The sequence below is a fragment of the Sphaerodactylus townsendi genome, linkage group LG10, assembly GCF_021028975.2.
Source record: "Sphaerodactylus townsendi isolate TG3544 linkage group LG10, MPM_Stown_v2.3, whole genome shotgun sequence".
NCBI lineage: Eukaryota > Metazoa > Chordata > Lepidosauria > Squamata > Sphaerodactylidae > Sphaerodactylus > Sphaerodactylus townsendi.
This window is the reverse complement of record NC_059434.1, coordinates 62,842,549-62,867,622: the sequence shown is the minus strand read 5'-3', so window position 1 is coordinate 62,867,622 and position 25,074 is coordinate 62,842,549. Positions and strand designations below refer to the sequence as shown.

Genomic DNA, 25,074 nt, shown 5'->3' with positions numbered 1-25,074 from the left:
TTCAGGAACAAATATAAAACTTGTTTATTGAAGGATTCTACATGTTTATTTGGTTCTCTTTTTCAGCAATTCATAAAAATGCAAATTACAAAAGAGATGAAAAAAACATACATTCCCCCAAAAGTAGCCCCAAGCAGCAATACAAATTCATCCCGTGTACTGGATTAGAACTGGGGTTAAGAGAAATCTTATTTGTATCCTATGGTATTATTATGAAGCAAATAGATTTTCTTCATAAGAATAGTTGAGTAACTTTGAAAGTTTTTCATACAGGTAAAAATCAGACCCATTTACTCATCTTCAGAGAAACGGATGTGCTTGCTTATCTCCTGAGTCCTGGCCAGTCGCATTTTTTCAGCTTTGGCAATTAGCTACAGAAGACAAAAAAAAGGAAGTGAAAAGGGACCCCTAAGTACAGTATACTGTCATTTTAATTCACCAAGTGTCACAGAAGAGGACAATTAACAAATCAGGCCAACATTTACAACTAAATCCTTCAAAAAAGGCAAAGGATCCTGCTGTGAAGATTAATTACCACCTATTGCAATAGAATTTAAATGGCAGAATGTGAATAATAGGACTTAAGTGCTCAATTCAGCACCTTTCCCAGTTAGAAATCTTAACACTTAATTAACAAGGCATTTTTTTAACCCACAGATGATCAACTATTCTCTGTATTGTCGAAGGCTTTCACGGCCGGAATCACTTGGGTGCTGTGTGGTTTCCGGGCTGTATGGCCGTGTTCTAGCAGCATTCTCTCCTGACATTTCGCCTGCATCTGTGGCTGGCATCTTCAGAGGATCCTCTGAAGATGCCAGCCACAGATGCAGGCGAAACGTCTGCCACCTTTCTCTCTTGCCCACCTTTCTCTCTTGTAAGGATACTCAAGGTGGCTTATGAACTCCTTTCCCTTCCTCTCCCCACAATAGACACCTTGTGAGGCAGGTGGGGCTGAGAGAGTTCTGAGAGAACTGTGACTAGCCCAAGGTCACCCAGCAGGAATGTAGGAGTGTGGAAACACGGCCATACAGCCTGGAAACCAAACACGGCCATACAGCTAGAACACGGCCATACAGCCTGGAAACCACACAGCACCCAAGATCAACTATTCATTCCTTCTCAAGATATTTACCTAAAAAAAAACCTGGTGGAAGATGTTCATGTAGCATTTTCAAAGCCCTTGAACACAAAGTTTTACAGTGCGGCATGCCTTTAAAAATGATGGGGCTGCAGCCAAGTGATGAGATGCAAGAAAAATACATTAAGAAGCCACTTTTTTAGACTCACAAAGTGACTTGATATCCAGATGGGAAGCATAATGCAGTGCAATTCTATCGATATTTCCTGTAACTTAGACAAAGCAGCTTTCCTATTGGTTGATGCACATTTGAATTTTCACTTCGTGTGCAGACTGTCGAAAACCCTAACACAATTACATCATCTGGGAGACAGCTGAAAAGGGGGACAGGATCTTATGAAAATTTAATACAAAAAATGTAGAATGTGAGCCAATGTGGTTACTGGGGTTAAGCTCATCTGGCTTCGTTCTACTGCCTTTGCCCACCCTATCCCAAACAAGTCCTCAACTTTTATTTCCCTAGGATCACAGTATTTTTTCACATATGATATTCTGGGCACCTGAAATTCAAAATAAGCTCAAAGGATAACCGACAAACCTCATCCACAACAGGAGAGAAGAATGCTTCCTCTGCATCCATGAGAACTGTCACACAATTTGAGAATCATTTGTGGAAAGATTACCACCTTTCTGATTTGGTAAACTACATCTCTTCCATGCCTATGTCCAGAAATCTTTCATATTTGAAATTCGTACCAGGATGCAGTTCCAGGCAAAATATTATATGAGAGGTCATTCCAGGCAAAAGATTATACTGATTGGCCCTGGTTTGCATTCAGATGGGAGACCTCCAAGGAATACCAAGGTGCAGAGGATGACAATGGTGAGGATGACAATGGTGAACCACCTACATTTCTCTCTTGCCTGGAAAACCCTCTTGAGTCCCCATAAGTCGGCTGTGACTTGACAGCATTTTACATACACACACAGTCATATCCATGAACATTCAACCTATTCACTAGAACAGCAGAAGGTCTTCCCAATCTTTTAAATCAGTCTAGTCTATTTCTCTTCCTGAAAATCTGATCAATGCAATGGACAATGATGACACATCTGCAAGTCCTCCCTTAGTTAAGGATAAGCTGACCAAGGAGTTCTGTATGTTATCAGTCTTTCCTACTACTGGACTGTGAAAAAATAATCAACTAATTAAAACCAGCACAAGATTATACTGTAAATCTAGCCAGGACAGATCTTGTTAATTTTTTAAAGTGATTTTTAAAAGTAATTTTTTAAAGTAAATACATAGCCAGCGTGGTGTAATGGTTAAGAGCAGGTGGATTCTAATCTGGAGAACCAGGTTTGACTCCCCACTCCTCCGCCTGAGTGGCAGAGGCTTATCTGGTGAACCAGATGTGTTTCCGCGCTCCTACATTCCTGCTGGGTGACCTTGGGCTCGTCACAGTTCTTCGGAACACTTCCAGCCCCACCTACTTCACAAGATGTCTGTTGAAGGGAGAGGAAGGGAAAGGAGCTTGTAAACCACCTTGAGTCTCCTTACAGGACAGAAAGTTGGGGTATAAATCCAAACTCCCCTTCTTCTTCTTAAACAAATATGAGGGCAATGTCTGTTCTTCCAGTAATGCAGTTCTCACATCTCTTTACCCACCCATCTCTACTCAGTTTTAGAGAATAGTCATCACCAAAGTTATAGAAATGATTGGATATTATCATCTCCATTGGCATATATGGAAAATCTGCTTTTAAGAAAACAATTAAAGAGGGACATATAAATAGAGGCTAATTCAAAGTCATTTGAAGTCTGAATTGAAATAATGTTCATTTCATACAATCCAATGTATTAAAATTAACTAATTTGGTCAGACTATGAGATGGTAGATTAAATATAAATCTTATGAGAAGTGCTTGTATCAAGTTTTAGGGAAAGTATATTATGCAAAAGTGATCAGTTATTAGCAAGCCACTAGCAATTTAAGTTCTACATGCTACTAGAAGTAACTTTTTTATTTTAAAAAAATTAGGACAATAAAAATTACCTAACCTAACCATAACTGTTCAGCCCTTCGGGGATCGGGCGGTATATAAAATATATAAATTTAAGAAATAAATTAAATAAATAAATAAATAAATATTATTGCAAGCCGGTGACTCAGTTTTATTCTTGTAGTTCCCATTTCCACCCTAAGACCAAGGTCAAAATCCTACTCCAAAGAAAAATGGATGAGCCTTCGACAATACAAAAATGGATGAGTTGTACTGCTATTTTGCGCTGCAGCTAGTAAAAGGAATCCTTTCTCATTTTATAACACACGGAGGAAACTGTACTACTCTCTTGCATTTGTAGAGGAGGCTGAAGTTGGTTTCCAGTTCCTTATTTACATTTTCTAGTTCCTTATTCACAAATCCAACAACAAATGAGGACAATTTAAAAGCCTTGAATTGCCAAAATAAGGTTAGGATCACCATATACCGTGGAGTCCGCGTTTAGGGGACTCTGCCCTCCAAGTGGACTTACGTTGCTTCCCAATCTAAAGTCCAGTTCTTGGGCTAATAGCTCCCTAGTGGGGTGCCCCTAGGACAAATGTACATGCAGAAAATGGGGCAAAGCTGAACCTCAAACCCATTGTTCATTAAGTGCTGTGTGTGGTTAGAGTCCTTGCCTGGCACAAGGAACTGCACTAAGTACAGCTTTTCTTTCCACTCATTTGATTTATTTACTTCCATTTATACCCTGCCTTTCTCCTCAATGATGTGGACCCACATTGTTCTCCTCTCCTCCATTTTATCCTCACAGACACCCTGGTAGGTTAGGCTTTGAGTGCATGACTGACCCAAGGTCATCCAGCAAGTTTCCATGGAAGAGGAAGGATTCACACCTGGATTTCCCAGATCCTGGTCTGACACTGATCACTACACGCATTGGCTCTTGTGAGTTACTGACTTCATTTTCCTGGTTTGGGGTGGGGTGGGGGGAGCAGGGGAACTCAACATTGGTGTTCCTCAGGACAGAAGCTTCACCAAGCTTTGCATTCAAGAACACCATTTACATGACTTTGTACCACCATTAGCACTGAAGTGGTTTATGCAAATATTACTGAAGTGAATTAACATTATAAAGAAAACTCCAAGGAAGTTCCGATCTCTGTAAGGCTTCAGTTGCATATATTCAAATAGGTAAATAAAATGAAACAATAGGATGCAAGACTGATAAAGATTTATGACCCAAGGAAAATCATTTTGGAATGTTCTGACCAACTCTCAAGATCAAACATTATGAACAGAAAGTCAAATCACATTAATTAAAGTAGAATTTACTATGTTAAAATGCTCTGTGACCTCAAAATTCATGAGGGAAGCCACCAAATCTTTTAAAGACTTGTTTCCAGGCCCTGGACACTTCTCTACTGTATTTATAAAGTTTCCTACACTCTTCTATAATGCTTCCATCTTGCTAGTTATGGAAACATCTTCATAAAGCTTCTTCAACCTGACAAAGTCTCCATAAAGCTACTTCTATTTGACATTCGGATTCATTGAGTTATTGGCTGCTCAATGGTAGTCAATAAAACATTCTAAAGGAGCACTTGAAACAAAGGATCAGACTATTTTGAGGCAGCATATGATGAAAAATCACTGCCAACAGATCACGATGCTTTGATTTGATAGATTAGTTTGAAGAGTGGAGGTCATGGAAGTATATAAGTACGAGTATTCTCAAAGCGAACAAAAATATGTGAAACCTCCTTATATCAGACCAATGACCAACCTATGGTGCTCCAGATGTTTGTTGACTACAATTCCCATCAGCCCCTGCCAGCATGGCACACTGGCCATAGTCCATGAACATCTGGAGTGTCATAGGTTGGACACCCCTGCTTCTCTAGCCCATAAGTCCCTTAGTAGGTTGGAAGGCAGATGATACAACAGCTTACTGAAGTTACACATTGACTTCCAGTATGGAAAAAAGCAGAAGATAAATGAAATAATCAAAGAAAGCCTAGTAACAGTAAACTTCTACTGTAATGTCTCTTAGTTGCAGCAAACACAGCAATCCTCAGACATGTTCATAGGACAGCAGTAGAGTTTAATTAAAAGAGAACCCTGGAGACACAAAGTCTCTGAACGTACACAGAGAACAAGAACTACAAGAGAGCAACAACCAGCTCATGATAAAACACCAGGTTTAATAAACATCAGGTGTGCTAGGGGAGCAATCCTAGTTAAAGGAACATACATCACGAGATTTTTTAACTGGAGACTGAAGCTGGGAATTTATACATGACAATGTGCATCCTCTCCTGCTAAGCTATAACCCTTCTCTGGAAAACATAAATCAAAGGAACTTACCTTTTGTGTGCCCCGTTTCTTTTCTCGTGGTTGATTGAGTTTAACCTGCCGATCCACCAAAATCTTCTGCCAATATCTTTGTTCATTATCACCTTAGCACGAGCATAATAGTACATACACCATTATTATTCTGAAAATATTCAAGTGTGCCATTTCTTGTCTGTTTTATAGTCTGTTATAGTGTCTATTTGTCCTGTGCAGTCTGAGGATACAAACAGGATCCTTGGAAGTTGGGGCCCTACCACGTGCTTGCCTGACCCTTGCCCCTCCTTGCTGTTTAAACTGCCAAGAAGGGCTGCTGGACTGAGTCTGGGAGACAGTAAATGCCTCCCTGAGAGATGGGGCGTTTTTTCCTGCCTTGAAGTGAGTAGAGGTTCTTCCAGCCCAAAAGAAACATACTCTTGACCCCAGACAGCAGAATAACTACCATTCAGCATCAAATGTACCATTCTTGAGGAACGGAATAAGTGATGGTGGGCCAACCTCAGACACTTCTGTATGAAGTGGATTGTTTAGATCCTTTCCAATCTATTTTCAGGCTTGGTTATGGGACTAAAATGGGTTTGGTGGTCTTGGTGGATGACATGCAGTAGGAGATGGATAGGGGGAGCGTAACCCTGTTAATTTTCCAGGACTTCTCAGTGGCGTCTGATACCATCAATCACGGTATCCTTCTGGATTGCTTTTCAGGACTGGGAAGCACTGATCTAGAAGCTGAGACTTAATCCTGAAAAAAATATAAGTACTACTGATGTGGAAAAGATCAGATTTTGGAAATGGCTCATCCCCTGCCCTAGATGAAGTTGCACCCTCTGCAAAGGAGCAGGTTCATAGCATGAGTGTTCTTCTGGACCTGGGTCTCCTGCTGGATAAAAAGGTAGCAGTGGTAGTAAGAGGAACTTTATAAGCCCAAGTCCGACCTGAACTTCTTAATTTGAATCGTAAAAAGGTACAGGACTGGCATATGCGTGTTCAAACTGTTAACTTGGCTGTTTAAAACTCAATTTAGCAGTTCCCTGCATAGATGTGTACTGGTGCACACAGTTCTCTAGATTGAAAAGCCCCATCCATGAGCTGCATACTGGGTAAGAGGGAGGTGCCTCCTGCTGCCTCTGTTCTTTAACAGATGGCAACTGATTATTCCCGTAATGTGATGTGTAGTCCCAAATCAAAGGTGAGGCTTTTCAACCAAGGGAACATGTATGAGTTCTACTCCCAGGCTTCTGTAACATAATCATTACAAGTTAACCTTGCCCTATTTTCAATGAGCTCAAGGCCCTGTGAATTTCTCCTTGCCAGAGCATGCGGATCTCCCCTTGTTTTATCCTCACAAGCACCTGGTGAGATAGATTACAAAGAGTGATTGGCTCACATACACTCAGGTGGTTTTCTGGAAGAATGAGGATTGGATCCCTGGCCATGGACCAACACCTGAATCACTAGACCACACTGACTTATATTTAGCACGCCAACCTCCAGGTGGAGGCTGGAGCTCTCCCACCATTATAACTGATTTTCAGGTAACAGATATCAGATCACCCGGAAAAATTGGCTGCTTTGGAATGTGGACTCTGTAGTATTATATACCCCTTCCAAACCCTGCCTTCCGCAGGCTCCAACTCCAAAATCTCCAGATATTTCCCAACCCAGAGATGGCAACCCTATTTAGTTTAGGGTCTAAACTAACCCTAGTTAGTTTAAAAAAATTCTTGAAGATTTTTCAAGCCATGAAATGTCAGTTTGGATATGTGCTAAATGTCAAGGTGATGGATGCAGAATGTGCAAATTACTATCCATCGCTGAAAAATATGTTAATAGGCTTGTATATTTCTCTACCACAGACCTCAACATGTCAAACTTTCTTTGTTGAAGAATGCTTTGCCTGGGTCCTAGTGCCTATCCAGCCCTGCAGTTTGCAAGAGGCTATCTGTGATAGTTGTTCAATGAACTATAAATGCTCTTGTATCAAAGTACGATGATCAATAATGCACAAAACAATGACTGTTACAAATGCAGCATGTAAAAATGAATGATAATTCTCATATTCCTTCAGGACTATATTCTAATACGGAAGCATACAATTTTCTTGCTTGCTGCACCTCAACTGACCGTACTAACATCTTTTTTTCTGAGACAGGGTATAACTGAATCTGTAGAAACTTCAACAAGAATACTTACCTGATAAGATTTCAAGTTTCCAGTTGTTTTTAGTCTGAAGTTCTTTATGTGACTTTAGTACAGTCTGTGCATCTTCAGGAGTTTTAAGACGGGCATGACATTCATTATCTCCTTCCAATAGGTCAACATAAGCAACATCGGCCAATGCTGCTAATATGTCCTGTGACAAAGACACCATAGTAACAATTAACACTGAGCTTATCTACAGTGCTAATTGCGAAAGCATTTTTATACCAAAAAGTGCTTCTGAATTGCAACAATGGTATTTAATGAAGGAAGCTATGACTCTTCAAACCCTATAATCCGTAAGTCTTGTTGGTCTCTAAGGTGCTACTCACCTCAACTCTTCTACAGTAGACCAACGTATCTACCCTCCTGAAATTGTATCAGTACATCCGTGTGTTGACTCACTCTGCACAGAAAGACAGTAGACCCAAATATACTGGTCCAGACACAAATATACTGGTCCAACCCCCGCACAATTGCTGCGTCACCTGTACTGTACAAATATGCCAAAGTGCCTTCATGCACACCTTTTCCCTAGGAACAGTAACATCTGGAAAACAGCAACGCCGATCATGGACAAAAGGCATCCCTGCAAGTCCTTCCTCCACACATTCTCATGATACAGATGATTCAGCAATCACAGCAACCACACGGCAGCAGGGTCAAGTGCGCTCATGCATGCTGTACCTCTCCATACAATAAGTCAACACCTGAACTTCTGATCACAGAAAGTTTGAATGCAAATTGCGTGAGTAGCTCTATTTCCTTCATTGAAGTTGACAATCCAGTCGGTAAACAAAAGAGTTGTGGATGGGAATTACAGCAGATATGGACAGGGAAACTTTCTTTGGTTACCCAAATAGGCATTTGAGCATGTTCTTTCATAATAATGTTGTCTAATTTAATGTTAAACATTTATCAACCATATTGTTCTGTATACCAAATAACACCAAAGTCAAAACAACAACATTGCTGTTCATCTCTCTTTCAGCGTCACAAGAAAAGGGTAGAGAGAATTACAAAAATATAACTGTGTGCTGTCAAGTCACAACGGAAACATGGAGATCCCAAGGAGAGTTGTGTCAATATAACAATGTGAATTCTCTACAACAGCCCTTTTATATGACTAAACACTTGACAACTTTTTTGTTTGATTGTTTATTTCCTCATCTCAATTCTTCAATTAAATCATCCATTAGCAGGAAATATTCAAGGAATGTTTGCACCTAGACAGCAATAAGAGTTGACACTTGAAATTGGTATTCAGATACAAAAGATTTCCTAGGAAAAGGCAACAATTCCCCTGAGGGTTACAAAGGCATTACCTTGATGTGCTTCCTGCCAGGCAGAGGCTCAGGACTAATGATCTTCACAATTACTCCACTCTCAAACTGGGGCCCCATTGTGGGAGCTTTCTCAGCAGGGGCTGAACCAGCACAGGTAGCTGCTTAATTCAAAACAGAGGAGATTATTAACGACTCGATGAACTAAGGCTTTGCTTAGTATTTCTTAGATTAGATTGCTTTTAACAATACTAATGGTTATCAAACATGTTTACTCTAACCCTGACTGGAATCTATAGATTACTAGTGCCGAAGCTCCTGGTGGAAGTGTATAGTTAAACACAGCAATCAGGAACAGCAATAGTTACAACAACTACAGAGGTGGCAGAGGAGCACTTTTAAAAACAAAAGGGATGGGAATGCTATTATGTGCACAATTTATTTTTTAAATTAAATTTATACCCTGCCCGTTTTTCAACCGGAGTTGGGCTCAGGGTAGCTTAATAAAACTGTACAATAAAACCAATTACAATGCCAAAACCTAAATCTAACATTCCACAGATGGTTAGCAATACCAAAGCCAACACTATATACCTTCCCACATCTCAACACAGTCCTTCTATCAAGCCGTTGTCAGAGAATGGGGAACAAGAAAGAAAAACAGAGGAAGATGGAAGGAGGCACAATTAAATGTGCATGGTAGTGGTTGATAATGAAATTACTGTGCTGTATTATTTTCAGTATTAATTCTTGCAACTAGATCATATACATTCTGTCCTCTGGCTGAATTAATCAGTTAACAGAAATAAAGTAAGAACAAATATTATGGCAGAAGTGTAATGTACGTATTGAGCGATCCTGAAGATCATATTTTTGTTATTACATTTTTATATAGTGATAACATGTTTATTACAGCAAAATAATTTTGCTTTGCGCAAAATTTTCAGGGGAATATTCAAATTTCGTTTGCCTCTCTGCCTCTGCCTGTGTCTACCTGCATGTTGGCCTTTAAAGACACCAAACATAAGCCATGAAGAACCTCATGATAATCTTTACATTTTCCATTGTTTGTTTCAGTCTTGATTGGTTTACAGTCCTCGGCTTCCATTTCCTCCACAGTCATGGTTTTTATTTGGGCCATTGCTTTTTTTAAAGATGACATGCTGGCCTTCTGTAGAGCCAAGTACTCTTGCTTCAGCTGCATCCATTCACTCCTGTAGAAAATCGGGATACGGTCCACAAATAAATGCAAAGCATTTCAACACCCTACAAATATATTCCATTAAAATGATCCAAGACAAGTTAATCTGTAAAATGGAGAGAAACGGTAGAACAACACCACAGCTTTTCTGGGCTGGCCCTGACTTTGATAGCCCAATCTGACAAGCAGGGTCAGCCCTGGTCAGTATTTGCATGGGAGACCACGAGGAAGTTCACGTTTTGTACACAGAGGCAGGAAATGGCAAACCACCTCTGAATATCTCTTGCCTTGAAAAACCTGTAAGGTCGCTATAAGTCAGTTGTGACTTTAAAACAAACCTCCTCCCACATAATAATTTGGGACAGGTTTTTCCATTATGCTGTTCTTAGACAACATAAGAGTCAAAATAAGAAATCTCTTCCATTAGATCTAGCTCTTCTGCGGTAAAAGGTAATGGTAGCCCCCTATGCAAACAATGGGTCATTACAGACCCAAGGGATGATGTCACATTATTACGTTTACTAGCCAGATTATGTGTACAGGATGATTTGCCATTGCCTTGCCCAGTCATCTACAAGTATGTATATTTTAAGATTCCACAGAACTCTTCATCCATTCATTCAGAGCTTCCGTATTGAAAATGCCGGAATATTTTGTAGAACCTATTACATAGCTTGTCAGATTAGAAAGAAACTCCCCCAAAACAAAAGCAGTAAGTTAGGTCAAAGTATTGCTGTGCCCTAGAACGTTTGTAAATAAATGAAAGTGGAATTGCTTGTTAACATTCAAGCATTGTTACCATAAACTAGGGCAGAGTTCATTTAGGACCATTTTGGTCTACCAGCAGACCACTGGCCAAGCACCACCAAGAACCTGCTGATTGCTAGAATTCTTGCAAAGAACACTGAACCAGACCGAGCTTGATCTGGTCCAGCAAGGCACCGATTATGACATTCACTAAGAATGAACATTCAGGATCCCTACATAAAAATCAAGTACTAAACAAACTGAGTTAAGAACTTGACCATGCACTCTTGTCAATTTCATATTCTCTGGAAAGACCCACAAATTCTAATTAAAAAAAACACAAATTGTGCAGACAGTAAGCACTACATCGTTAAATTTTTTAAAAAAGAAATGTCTGTAGAAATAGTTAAAGTCTCCAAAAGTTATAGAGACAAGAACCTTCCTCACTGTTCAAATGAACCGGAGGAGAAACCATGGCATGAAAGTAAATTATTCTTTATGTTAATCTAACATGGAAATGGTTCTGCAAACAGCTAGAGTTTTGCTTGACAGAAAAACAATGGGGATAGTGCAGTTGTGAGAATGAGTCATTGTCACCTTATCTGGCTATCAAACACCCTGATACAGGATTAAAAGAGAGAGAGAAAGAGAAAGAGAGAGACCACCTCTGAAGTAGTAGTTTTAACTGCTGATATCAACAACTGCAGACTTCAAAAAGAAAGATTCAGTGCCACCCAGGAACCGGCATTTCAGAGTAAACGTCTTTAAATAACAAAAGGGCCATCTAATGACTGAGGAAAAAAAGCCAGTGTCTCTCTTTGGTAAGGTATGATATAAATAGGAGCCTGAAAAAGCAGTTAGTTAAAGGAAACTGAAGTGGAGAACACTATGGGGAATGAGAAAGGCAAGTAGGCAAAATGGAATTTTTTCTCTTGGGTACAGTTTGTTTCTATGAACGTTTCTCATGCTAGATATGGTGCACTGGATAGGAGTATGCTAAATACACTAGCATCATACACTGAAAAATGCTGCATTTTGTGGATCTCTTTTACTTTAACATGGAGGTGCTTTCTGTGGGTACCAAAAAGGTAAGTGCTTCCATGTTTCAGTAGAGGTGACCCATGAACTCCATCCTGATTGCTACATAAAAATACTAAAGCTTTGTTTGGAATTTAGATGTGTCTGTACTACGAAGCTCAAAAACTCAGAAATTATCACTGCAAAAATAATGTTTTATTTTGTTGCAGCATTTGTTATATTTTGAGCAGCATGCAAACCAGATCTTCACAAACTCCAGAACCTGACAGGTAAAAGCAAGTTTTTTTCTAGAGCCTATTTTAATTAGATAAGATCTTTATGTTCTTCTATAGAAAGGCAGTTTCTTCACAATAATTAAGCTACTGTCAAAAGCACAGCAAGAAATCATTTTAAACTTTTTTTTCCCATGGTGAAAAACTATTTTTGAGTGCAATAAATTCACTTTGTATCTTATATGATGGAAGCTGCCCATAAGGGAAAGGGCAGCTTACAAATATAATAAATTTTAAAAATTCAATAGTATTCCTAACTCACACATATTTATTTGGAAGTAAATTTTACTTATTTTAATGAGACTAATTTCCGAGTGTGAGGACTATAACTGTGAAGGGTTAACCCTCTATGCAGCATATTTAAAAGCTTTTTACAATTGTGTTATAAGTTGTTGCTCATTCAAAAGGTCAGAACGTTAGGCATAATTCTATGCTAACAAAAATATTTATGCAAAATTCCAGGTGAATTATTTTAAAAAGTATCTTATACCAAATTTTGTCTTTTACAGCAAGTCAGAATTTCTCATCTCATGATAAAGGACCACCCACTACTTTAATGTGAAAGTACTTGTTTTGATGTTTTTACAAAGTGCTTTCATGTTTTAGTGATGGCATATCCTATTTAACTCTCCACCTAGATTTGTTGCATGTGGAATTCCTGAACCACAATCTAATGGTGAATATTTTAATGTGGAAGCAGATGCCGGCAAGATTACGTGGTTGGCTGAAATTCAACAGTTGCACAGGCTTAACAGACCAAAATAAAATACAATTTTTTTCAGTTCACAAGAAAAGGACTTCTAAATCAGATATGAACTTTTGCTATTTTCCTTTACTGTTGCTAATATGCAACTCTGTGGCATAAAATCAGGAATTGCACTTTAGCAATGGTGATGGATCATAAGTTATATCAACTCTCTGGACAAACATTTGACATACAACAGTATTCAGTATTTGTGCATATGACATGGGATTTTTACTGCCATCAAGTTTTTGTATTAGTATCAAGAGTTGATAAAGTGCAACAACCAAGTGTTTCATTGTGTTAGCTTAATTAATTTCATTGCGTTAAGCTTAATTATTTTCCCTTTTCTTCATTTTGGTAGTTACTATTTATAGAAACTATGATGCACACAGTATGTACAAAATACATGAGTAAATGATTCATAAAACTGCCCAAAATAGGTACGAAAAGGCCCATGATAGAGTCAAAGCTTAGCATTTCGACATGGATGGTAATGGATAAATATGCATGGTAATGGATAAAAACAAAAACAGTGGAAACCACTGGGATACAACATGAAAGGATCAACTTTCCATGAACACTTAATGACAGTTTCATATAGACATGCTTTAAGACGCATGCATAGGTGGGCATGATTGGATAGCTTGTCAATTAATTCCTCACATTCACCCTTTATTTCTCTTGCCTTTCCCCCACAGCTAAAAATCAGACTAAGAGTGACTGAGCACTATCAAGTAACAACTATCACTATTCTAGGGTTTGCAAATGTATTCCAGTTGCGTAATAAAAAACAGATCTGATACTTTGTGTAATGTGATGCTTACAAAGGGGTGAGGGCTAGGGTTGGGAACAATGCTCCTTATGGCTACAAATTCTAGACTATCAAACTGCCTTCACCCTGCTCTAAAAAGGATAATGCAGAAGTAAATATGCTACTGTGACACATCAGTAGGCTTATTTAACAGCTGAAAATTGTGAAAGCAAATATTTCCATTTCCTCTCAGCAATTCGCAATCAGCAAAGAAACAACTGTTTTCATAAAGAACAGATTAAGATCGCTTTTTGATTGTTGTTGCCTGTGTGGTAATTAGTATGTAAGACTGGGATCTGGGAGATCTAGTTTCATATGTTACTCTGCCACAGAAACTCACTGGGCAACCTTGGGCTAGTCACTATCTTTCTCACTCTAACCTACCTCACAAGGTTGTTGTTGTCAGGAGAAAACAGACACAAGAATGATATTGTTTTTCTCCTTTATTAGGGACCCAAAGGGCCTATAAGTGAATAAATCCCTAAACATAAATAAATATGGTCAGCAAAAGTGCTTTCAATTCGTGGTGGAAAATTGGTTGTTAAAATACAGGCCACAGTAGAAGACAAGACTGATATATACCATACTCCTAAAATATTAAGTTTAGATACTGTCAGTGGAGTACCTCATGAAGAATCTTTCCTTCCATTCTCCTGAAACACAAAAAATGAGAACTTCTGTCCACAGTCACAACAGCCAGTGGCTCCTAAACTCACAGGAAAGTCAAAAGCTTCTTGCTCACCTAATCCTAAACTGAAGCAGTCAAGCACTAGTGGCACACAACTGCTTTGTAAACTGACTGCTCTGAGATCTCTAGCCCTGAATCCAAGTGGATAGAATACAGAAAACCCCATGCTCCTAAGAAAGGCATAGTTCATGTCCTCCAACAAACTTTCTTTCCAGAAAACAGCTTGGCTTAAAATAATACTAGGGATAGGGTTGAGGGGGGGGGAGTTCAAAGAAAAACCATCTAGAGATTTCCTAAATTTGGGGGTGGGAAAATAGTTTTGGCTACCCTAATGTCAAAGTCTAAAGATCATAACCTGCAACTCATCATCCCCCCCCCCCAAGACCTTAATATTCAGCCTATAAAAGAATTCTGGGGAATGCAAAAACTTGCATTCTATTGTCAAGATTTTGTGTCATTTTGGTTTGTATTAATCAACAGCATTTCAGAGATGTCGCCTTTTTAGTTTTCTTCAATTTCTATGTATTGATAAGCATCAGCCATAAAGCCTGTTATCCTCAGCTATGAGGACTGCTATCAGTGATATGTTTTCATCATGATTACACAGATGATCAACTGCCAGAATTCTGCAAACACTTCCCCTTATAGATACAAACTCAAATCTGGGGAGTGGCATTGGGTTTGCTGATCTCAGAATAGCAGCTAGCTGGTCAAACAAACAGATAATCACTTAGCCACGGACAATTATAGACTCACAGTGTAATGTTTTACTGTCAGATACAGAATTCAGGATGAATGTCACACATGCTTTAAACTCCACATACTTTGTAAGCACTCTCAGTGGAATGACCTCTTCTCCCATCTTGTGCCGTTCCTTATGTTTTTTCTTGTGCTTCCTTTTGGATTTTGAAAGAGAGGTATCTTTCTTACTCTCCCTCTCTTCTTCAGTGGAAAGTTCTAAATGGAAAGCAAAATGAAACGGAAAACAAATCTATCCTTAGTTTTAGTGCTTTAAATTTGTATATGAAGTGCTGAAATAGCAGTTGGAATCTGGGGAACAAACATTCAACCTTCATATGCACTGCTGGTTTATTTTAGATTTGGAATAACAAATGGAAGCTACGGGCACACACATACACCCCACCACCACACACGCTGCAAAGCTACTCCAGTCGGACCTCATTGATTTCACTGGACTCTGCATAGGATGGCTCTGGAACTTTACAATCCCTTATTTGCACAATGCCTCTGCTTTTGAAGCACTTTCCAAAGAGGAAATGATATTAATTAATTAATTAACCAATTAATTAATTAATTAATTAATTAAAATTAGTTTCTTGGTGTGAGTCCAAATCCTCCAGTTAACTCAAAATACCTTTATGCCACTATTCTCCTGCATTTCTTTAAACACCGTCCTCAATAATTCAGTAATAAAATTATGCTCTCTGCATAACAGAAATTCAGTTGAATAGGAAGAAGAATAATCCAACCTTACCCTTGGAATCCTCTGGACCTTCTGTAGATCCCTCTCCGGCAGAATGTATGTTGTCTTTTTGAGTTGTCTTCTTTACCTTTACAACGGACACCTCCACATCCCCAGAATGGCTGCGCTTCCTCTTGCCCGGCCTGCTATCTCCGGACCCTGAGCTTTCTGTTCTATCTGTTCTCTTTTTCTCTCTTTTTGAAGAATGCCACTGGGCCTCTGATGCTTCCATTTCAGAGCTTTCTGATGTTGTTCTATGTCTCTTTGATCTGCCTGCATGTTCTGAAGCAGTGTCCATGCTTGAGTCTTTTGTATCCACAGTTGCTGGCTGGCTACTTTCCTTCTTTGTTTTGGATTTCTTCTTCTTTTTCTTTTTCTTTTCTTCTGCATAAGTTGAAGAATTTAGTTCATTTACACTTATAATCAAAAGCTAGATTAACTGATCTGGGTTAACTCCTCAACATAGTACATACTTAAATTAGTATCAGTTTAATACAGACATTTACTCTGTGTGGGATTGCACATTTCTTTTTAAATTAACAGGCACCCCCCAAAAGTAATGAAAAGAAGCTATGTCTCAAGAAACATTGACATTTATAATCCTGAGGAGAGATCCTGCAGTACTAAGTAAACAGGTTTTGGTCCTTTAAGGTGTTACAAGATTCTGACGTTCATGCTGCAACAGACTACATGCCTACCTCTCTGGGATTTTTCACTGTAACTCTAGAATGCCATGGTCATGATCCACAGGTATTTCAAATTAGGATGGGTTTAAACTCCTTGGGCTCAATGGGAAAGCTAGAAGCAAGTGCTTATGATTTCAGTGGTTTGCACATCACTTTACATATCTGACTACAGAGTGAAAAAAAATTAAAGCTTTAAAAGGGCAATTAAAGAAAGTTAATTCTTCTATTCTAAAGATCTCCTAAAAACCTGCGCAGACACTTAATTCACAGTGGTATTCATCATCTATGATATCTGGAATTTAACAGGTACAGACAATATCTACAGGAAAATCTACAAAACTGGGACATAGAACAAATAATACTAATACTGGTTAAACAGAATTAATGAGAACAATCAGAAGATGGAACGGCGAGAGACAAAATACCAGTTAACTTACCAACAACACTAGAATCACTAGCTGTCAATGCAGGAACAGGCTTGTTTTTAACTGTTTTGGGGAACATCCCAGGTCTTCTTGGTGCATCTTCAGGTGGGTTATTCAAGAACTTAAATGTAGAAATCAAACAGGTTAAATTACCACCTACTAGTTAATGCCACAAAATTCCATTCACATTAAGGAAAATCTATTTGATTTCACAGCTAGAACTTAATAGATGGAAAATACTACAAAGAATGTTCTTCTTGATGACTAGAAGATCACAATGAGGCAAAGAGCCATCTGCAAGGTGCTTTGAGCTGTGCTTCACTTAAATAATCAAATCGTGACACTGATGAAACTGTCTTATGGTCATTGGAAAACTGAACTGTGCTTGCCATGTGTAGATTTTTTCAATATTCACATTCTGTACATAAGTTCCCCTTCCCTTAGAATAAACCATGAAAATGAAACCAACATACTTACTTAAAAATTTTAATTTGCAGGCAAATTGCAAATTTTCAAAAGAGACTGTTACTGGGACTTACAAGTAAACATGTGAGGTATTAGGCTGCAAATTTTTTTCGGTGAGGATTATGGCATGAGGCTTGGAGTAAGTGGAAAGAATACATGGTATACTAACAGCAAAATAAAAATCTTACCCTTATTTACTGCAATTCAATTTTAAGTTTTCAATAGTCATTGCCTGCATGTTTTCAACCCATTACTATGAAAACTAAAAACTTGTTGAAGGCTGTTGTGTTCAGTGTTCATGTCGCAGATGCATAACTTAAACCATATTACAGTCACAATGAATTACAAATCATTTGAAATAGAACTGCAAAGAAAGTCGGTATGGTACAGCAGAGAACAATGTCAAATCTAGGATCCTGGAAGACCTGGGTTTGAATCCTCACTTGACCACAAAAGCTCACTGAGTGACTTTGGGCTAGTCACATTCTCACAGCCTAACTCTATGTCACATGGTTGTTGTGGAAAAATGGAGGAAAGGAGAGCAGTGTTCTAAGCCACATCGGGCCACCACCAGAGATAATAACAGCACATAAATAAATGCAAATAAACACAAAGATGTAGAAGAAAATTCTACACAAAAATCCAGCCTTTTGAAATGTCCTCAGCTTACCTCAATTGCCTTTTCTGCTTGTTCTTTCGTTTCAAATTCAACAAATGCAAATCCCTTTGGGTCCCCAGTAGTCTTATAACGTGGAATGCTGATATAAACTACATTGCCACATTTCCCAAATACCCGTTCAATCCAGCTGTGATTGACATTTTTAGGAAGCAACTCCTAAAGAAAAATGAATAAAACTTTTAAAAAATCCCAAAACAAAAAAGACACATATAACCATTGAAAAACAATCAAAGCAAATAATGGAAACAAAAAGTATAGGATTACTGAATTCACATACAATACTGTATCTCTCAAATAGTTATCAGTACCTCCTGGTACAGAGCCATTATTTATACATCAACCAACACATCCTTCAGCCTTCTTCATTTTACAACAAGTAATTGCCACACACCATATACTAAGGCTTCTCTAAGGTTTTCAGACAAAAATAATTTTTGATTAATTTCTGTAGATGATACATAAATGGTGAACAAACACATCAATAGTGGCTAATTAGGAACACTGGGATCTACTTCTAACTATAACTTCTTCAAGCAGTAATATGGATTTTCCAAGAAAATTTGAATCAGAAAATTTTCTGGTTCAAATTCACCAAATACAAACATTGTGGTTCATTCATATTTCATATTCCACTTTTAGCTCACCTCACGTTGCTGATTTAAAACACAATAATTATATAAATACACAAGTGGGTTGGAAAATTTTCTGCCCCACATCACAACTCTGAAGGAAATGTAATTAAATTAACAGAATAGTTTTATTTGCTTTATCAATAGACAGCATCCTGTCACATGAACTACCTATATCCTAGCAATACAATCAAAGGATAAAATTTATGTCCTTCAGCTATGACATATGTGGACTATTTTCCAGCTCATGAGTTCTGCGATGACTCTATGCACTGAGGAAATGCTTCCCTCCAAAAGATAATCAATCTGTCCCCTCTGAATGTGAGTAACCCTTACTTTCTGAGCATAATATGTAAGTGATATTATATAGACGTATAAACACTGTCCCACCCTTAGCTAAAAGGAACGAGAAAATTTTATTAAAACTAAGTTATTTGGCGCTGTCAAAAAGAGAAAACAGGTAAGTTTCAAAATCAAGCAGTTATTTACAGAGAGATATTGCGGTTTCAGCTTAGACACTCTTACAAGATCTAGACACATTTCTCAGACCCTGGTAAGAGGTTACAAGTAACTTAATTTACTGAAATATTTAAAATTTATAATTTCAGTTAGTTCTTTGCGCCTCCTGATGCTACAGTTATGAGAATTCCTTCACCTCTAGATAGCTTAATCTATATATTTATCCTGAGGTAAAATCTTAGAAGCTTGTCCTTACACCATACTAAGGACAAACTGCCATATGATTGTTCCTTTTTCACACAGATTATGATCAGGATTTTCTCTTTTGTCCCTCAAAACAATCCCTTCCCTCTTTGGATACTGACTGAATTAGAAGCACCCTAACAACTATGGGATATTTCAAGTTATTAATCCTTTTGTTGTTTTGGAAAATTCAATCAAATGACACAAGACATACAATTAATGGATGTATTGTGTGCCAAGTGTTTGTGAAATTTGGAAAATCCCACTTTTTCACTGGACCTTGCTTCAAAGACTACAATATACCCCACACTTAGTTTTCTAGCAATCTGCTGCAAGTGACAGAGCTCCAACACGGAGAACAGCTAGAGTCGAGACAAACAAGATTTTTGAGGTATGAGCTTTCAACAGTCAAAATTAATTTTAAAAAATGACAAAAATTCAGCAGTAATTAGGTATTCAGAATTCTAGGGATATCTTACCACATATACTGTACGACCATCCACATCTTTAGGTTGCTCACCCAGGGGTTGTCTTCGTCTGATTCTAATTCCTTCTAAATCCAACTGTAAGACAAAGTCCAATCAGAAAAGCATTTTCGACAGTATTCAGTACTGTCCAGTTGGCAACTTAGCATCCTCTTCCCAAGCTCTGTTCTCTGTGCCCCTACTGGTACAATTCAAGTGGGTGGTGACCCAAGACTGGGTTTTTTGGGTGGTGATACCTGCCCCCTGAAACCCGCTCAGCACCATTTTTACCATCCTTTAGGGGTACATGAAATAATCTTTTTATGAAGGCCTTTGCCTAAGGGATTCCATCTTTCTCGCTATGTAAATGATCTGCCTCTAGGCTAAAGTCTATTCATGAATTTCATTTTAAGCTGCTGAATCCTGTATTATGCTGTTTTTTTGTCCCATGCTTGTGTTCATAGTTTTGCGCTCTCTCTCTCTCTCTCTCTCAACTTTATTGGCCATTTCAAATACATCTCCGGGGATATGGCATATTCCTTTCTAAATAAAACAATGCCCCTCGTTCAAACAAGAAAAAATATACAGGATTTATCCTCACCTCTACAACAGATGAATTTTTAACTGCTCGTGCTATTAGTTTTCGGTCAGAAGTTAATTTTTTCATTTTGTTAAAAGAAACTAGAAGTGATATGTCAACATCTACAAATAAAACAAAAATTGGAATTAAAGGAAGCCTGATAACTAACAGCATATTCAACAAAAATATTCCTATACATACTTTTGGACATGGTCCTTAAAAATGTTCTCTCTATTTTAGTTTCACCAAGGAACACAATTTACGCAAAAAAGCAAAAACTAAACAATAATCTCAACAAAATGACAAACACCTGATAAATACCCCACTAATCCACACATATATACCCAATATATGTGTGTGGGTAAAGTGTAGACAGCTAAGGAAAGCAATGACAAACCACCCCTTGGAAACATCATGATGTGACATTACCTCATGGGTCAGTAATGACCAGATGCTTGCACAGGGGACTACCTTAACCTCTATATTTACCTTTAACATGCAGAAATAAATAAGAATTCTCTCCCCTAGTTTACATTGCAATCTTAAATATATTGTCGAAGGCTTTCACGGCCGGAGTCATTGGGGTGTTGTGTGGTTCACGGGCTGAAGATGCCAGCCACAGATACAGCCACAGTTACAGACAAAACGTCAGGAGAAAATGTTACTAGAACACAGCCATACAGCCTGGAAACCACACAACACCCCAATCTTAAATATGTTTATTCAGAACTCCCACTGGGTTCAAGAAGACTTAGTCCATAGTTGAGTGAGTGTATGAAAGTAAAAACTTACAACCATCTCTAGACTTTTCTATTTGTTCTCGAAGAAACCTGTCTTTGTGGAGATTGACATCGCCAAACCAGAAGTCCACTTGCTTTGCTATATCTGAAAGCACCTGTTTAACTCTAGACCTTTTCTTTTTGTCACGTTCCTTTTGCTGTTCAGTGGTTTCTTTCTCGACAACTTTGCTTCTTACAGTGTCAGTCTCCATTCCTGTAACTGTCATCTGAAATTTAATGTAACATTATGAAATGTAGCCCCAGAAATACATGAAGTGGTCCACTGAAACATTATAACAGACACATTTTAAGATACAATTAACAGGTAAAATATTCTAGAACCCTGAAATTGGTCCTCTCATACTGTATAAAGTAGGCAATTATACCTCATTGTACTGATAATGAGGAACTGAAGTGGAGGGATAATGAATGCATGGCTTTGGGCAAACTGCTACCTATATATTAAGGGATCAATTTTTTTACCAAAAAAGAACCCTTAAAATTGTATTATAGAAAAGTTTCATTTAACTCCTGTAATGGGCAGGCAATACATGCACACACTGGTAAATAGCCCAGCAGCATAATGAGTTGAATCCAACCAGCTTTTCCACTGGTGCTCCACCTTTGACTACCAGAAAAAGTTTTGCTGGCAGGGGCTGATGGGATTTGTAGTTCATGAACATCTGCAGAGCCCCAGGTTGCAGACCCCTGGTTGGTACAAATCAGTATCATATATGGAAATATCAAACCATTAAACAAAATAAAGTTTACAGCACTTACATTTCTTGAATTCATTATCCACTTAAATGAAAATGAAGGTCCTGAAGATTCCATAGGTCCACATTTTAAAAATAAAAAATGTAACAGGCCAGACCAGATGTTGGTATCGGGTAAGGTGGCACATTTTAAAATATCTTTATCGTTTTTCTGAAAAGTCTGAGTTACATATTCATGATTTGATGTGAACCTATTCTGATTTTTGGTTAACGCCTTTTACGATGCCATCAAAACAGTCAAAGCTAATTTTTCCTACCTTTTTCTATTTTGAGTTATAACTCATGAACCAAGAGTCATGAATTCAAAACCTTTTGTACAAAGCACATTGTACTTCACAAGGTAGGAGAGCAGTATACTCTTAATTCTAATGATTCTGACACTACCCTTCATAAGGCCTTCTGTAGACGCAAGCAACTCAAAGATTACTTGGCAACAAGAATAAATTCTTCACATAACTATTACCCCAACAAATTCTCTTCCTGTTGACAAGTGCAAGTCACGCAACACACTAGAAAGAGAAGCCTCCTGGAGTAGAATTACACAGCTGGAGTAAATAAAAATGGAAATAGGGTAATGCTTGTCCTGAAAATGCTTGGCTCTCTTACAAGAATCTCTACTCCTGCTTTAAGCTGACGTTCAAACTGATTAAGGCTAACAAGTATCTGATTATAGCTCAAAGATAAGCAAGTCAACATTCTCTCTTTTGAACAGAAGTGCAACAAAGGGTAAATCACCCCACTTAGAATTGTCAATTCAGTGGTTATTACATGAATAAGTTACAGAATCCACTATCAAAAGTAAGGTGCTGGTCACTGCCTTCATCTACCTTCAAGGTGATTCACACTTAGTGACAAAAGAATGGGACTGCTTTCCCTGTGGCTCAGTTTCATGATGTCTGCAAACTTTAATTAGTTTCAAATGCGGCTGCCTCTTATCCGGCGCTAACTGAAAAGATAATGCCTATCTCATCCAACAATATGAGCTGTCAATTTGTTTCTGGGCATAATTCAAAATACTGTTTTTGATCTTGTTTGGGCTGACTATACCCAAAGGATTGTCTTCTCCTACATGCACCTAACCAGAAACTAAACTTAATGTGCTATGGCCATTGGCGGATTAGACAGATGGCAACATATAGCCCTGTCTTTGTTAGCCCAGGCTAGCCAATCTTGTCAGATCTCAAAAGCCAAAAGGGTCAGCCCTGGTTAGTATTTGAAAGGGAGACTACCTAGGAATACTAGGGTCATCATGTGGAGGTAGACAATAGCAAACCACCTCTAAACGTCTCTTGCTTTGAAAGTCCCATGGGGTTACCAGAAGTCAGCTGTGATTTGACAGGGAAAAAACCCAGCACCATCTTGATAGTAGTAGTCAATGCCGTTACTGTGTTTCATGGCTAGCTCTATCACTTAGGGACTTCTTCAGAGCAGTAAAAATCTTTTCAATGTAAGTTCTGCATTCAGTTAAAGGTGATTTTACTAAACACCACAGGAATGTAGTCTTCCATTCAAGTAGTTAAAGTGTTGCTCTAGTTTTGGCCTGTAATCCTTCTGTTACATTGTGATGTGTTTTTAGTATTTTGCGCTTGGGTGGAAAAACTGATGAAAACAGTGTGCTTAAATAAATAAACCCATAAGACCACATGTACACTGATAACACTTTATAAGCAACAATAACATAAAACCATAGAGTTCTGCAGCTCTCTGGGATAGAACTGATATGGTTATCATACTGCTGCTACCTGCACGTTTTTCAAGAGCCTCTCCTTTCCAGAACATATTCCATATCATAATTTTCTTAAACACTGTGGTAAGTGGGATCTTTATGGACCAGCCCTGGGTACTGGAACAGTTATTCACACTACACTTGATCATAGCCAAAAGCGATGAATAGTTATTCTATTTTGATCTCATCCAGTGTCCTTTTGGATCACAGATTAGACCCCACCCTCAAACATGGAGAAAAGGAATATCAGCCTCATCTCAGACTTTCCTTCTCCTTTCATAATTCTTTATAGACTCTTGCTTTTAAAAGTGTGGGAGACAATGTAATTTTTGAACTGATCAACCCAACCATGTCAGTCCAACCCAAAATAATAATAATAATTTTTTAAAAAACACAATAATGGTTTCCATGAGAACCAACCAACATTATTTAGAAACAAACTAGAAGCATATAGTTGCATCTTTAAAAAACAAAAAAACACTCTGCTGTATATCTCTCTGTTTTAATGTCTTCAGAATAATAACAACAACAACGCTGCTGCTGCTGGTGGTCAATAATCAGCTAAAGAACTGGAAGCTGTGGTGTTAAACAAAATTAAATAATAATGTCTCTCTGGTATAAATGCCAATGCATCTTTCCCGACACCAGGTGAGCGACGGCAGCCGGAGTAAGTCTCAGAGCTCGATTCTGCCGCCCCTCCCCCGTCAAAAACTGCCTTAGGTCGCAGTTTCCCAACATTCTCCGTTGCTTAGCAACGGTTAACGCATGCGCAGCCTAAATTTAGCTTCAAACAAGCGTTTCAAGGAATAAAAAGGGTTTAAAAGTGCCAACTTCCCCCCCCCGCCCATTTTTAACAGCCACTTCACTCATCCACCCTTCTGCATAGTTCTTCTCCCGTGACTGACCTGACGCCACGGCTCAGCGAGTCAAGCCAACGTCACGTTGAAGTAACCACTCGACCACACTCGCGCGGCTTCCTCCTCCGTCTTTCCAGTATTGAATTCTCGCGCGATTCTTCATCGGATCTATTGGTCGCTTGGAAACCGGCGCTCGCTTCCGCGCAGGCGCACACAGTAGTATAAAAATGATGGAGCGTTATTTTTCTCGGTGTCTATTGTGGCTTTCATTGAAATAAAGTGGGGGACCCTAGAGTGACACAAATTCTAAACTTCCGTTCAAAATGGGACCCCGCCGTTGCTCACAACGGTATCGTTCTATGCTTTCATCTCTATGGTGAAAGCCGTCCTTGCCGCTGTGCGAGACGC

The 25,074-nt window shown here is 38.6% G+C and overlaps 1 protein-coding gene across 2 annotated transcripts; it reads right to left on the bottom strand.

Annotated features, from left to right (window-relative positions):
- On the bottom strand, positions 1 to 25,041 carry LARP7 (La ribonucleoprotein 7, transcriptional regulator). Of its 2 annotated transcripts, none has more exons than XM_048509251.1 (13): positions 24,715 to 25,041; positions 21,321 to 21,534; positions 20,550 to 20,650; positions 19,964 to 20,047; positions 18,145 to 18,309; positions 17,022 to 17,130; positions 15,911 to 16,282; positions 15,240 to 15,372; positions 9,970 to 10,127; positions 8,956 to 9,077; positions 7,625 to 7,784; positions 5,447 to 5,538; positions 1 to 371 (listed from the first exon to the last, which is right to left on the bottom strand). In XM_048509251.1, exons 2-13 carry the CDS (start codon positions 21,532 to 21,534, stop codon positions 291 to 293), a joined length of 1,791 nt encoding a protein of 596 aa, XP_048365208.1. In that variant the 5' UTR covers positions 24,715 to 25,041; the 3' UTR covers positions 1 to 290. The 2 variants fall into 2 exon arrangements, with proteins under 2 accessions (XP_048365208.1, XP_048365209.1); XM_048509252.1 differs by having other exon boundaries at positions 8,956 to 9,074; positions 24,715 to 25,039.
- Between the last annotated feature and the right edge of the window lie 33 nt (positions 25,042 to 25,074).

What these genes read in the sequence shown, in the direction of transcription:
- LARP7 (XM_048509251.1), bottom strand. Translation starts at nt 21,534, where the DNA reads ATGACAGTTACAGGAATGGAGACTGACACTGTAAGAAGCAAAGTTGTC. An exon ending in AGGTCCAGAGGATTCCAAGG is followed by an intron (nt 15,373 to 15,910) that starts GTAAGGTTGGAT and finishes CTTTCCATTTAG; the next exon opens with AACTTTCCACTGAAGAAGAG. An exon ending in AGAAACGGGGCACACAAAAG is followed by an intron (nt 372 to 5,446) that starts GTAAGTTCCTTT and finishes TGTCTTCTGTAG; the next exon opens with CTAATTGCCAAAGCTGAAAA.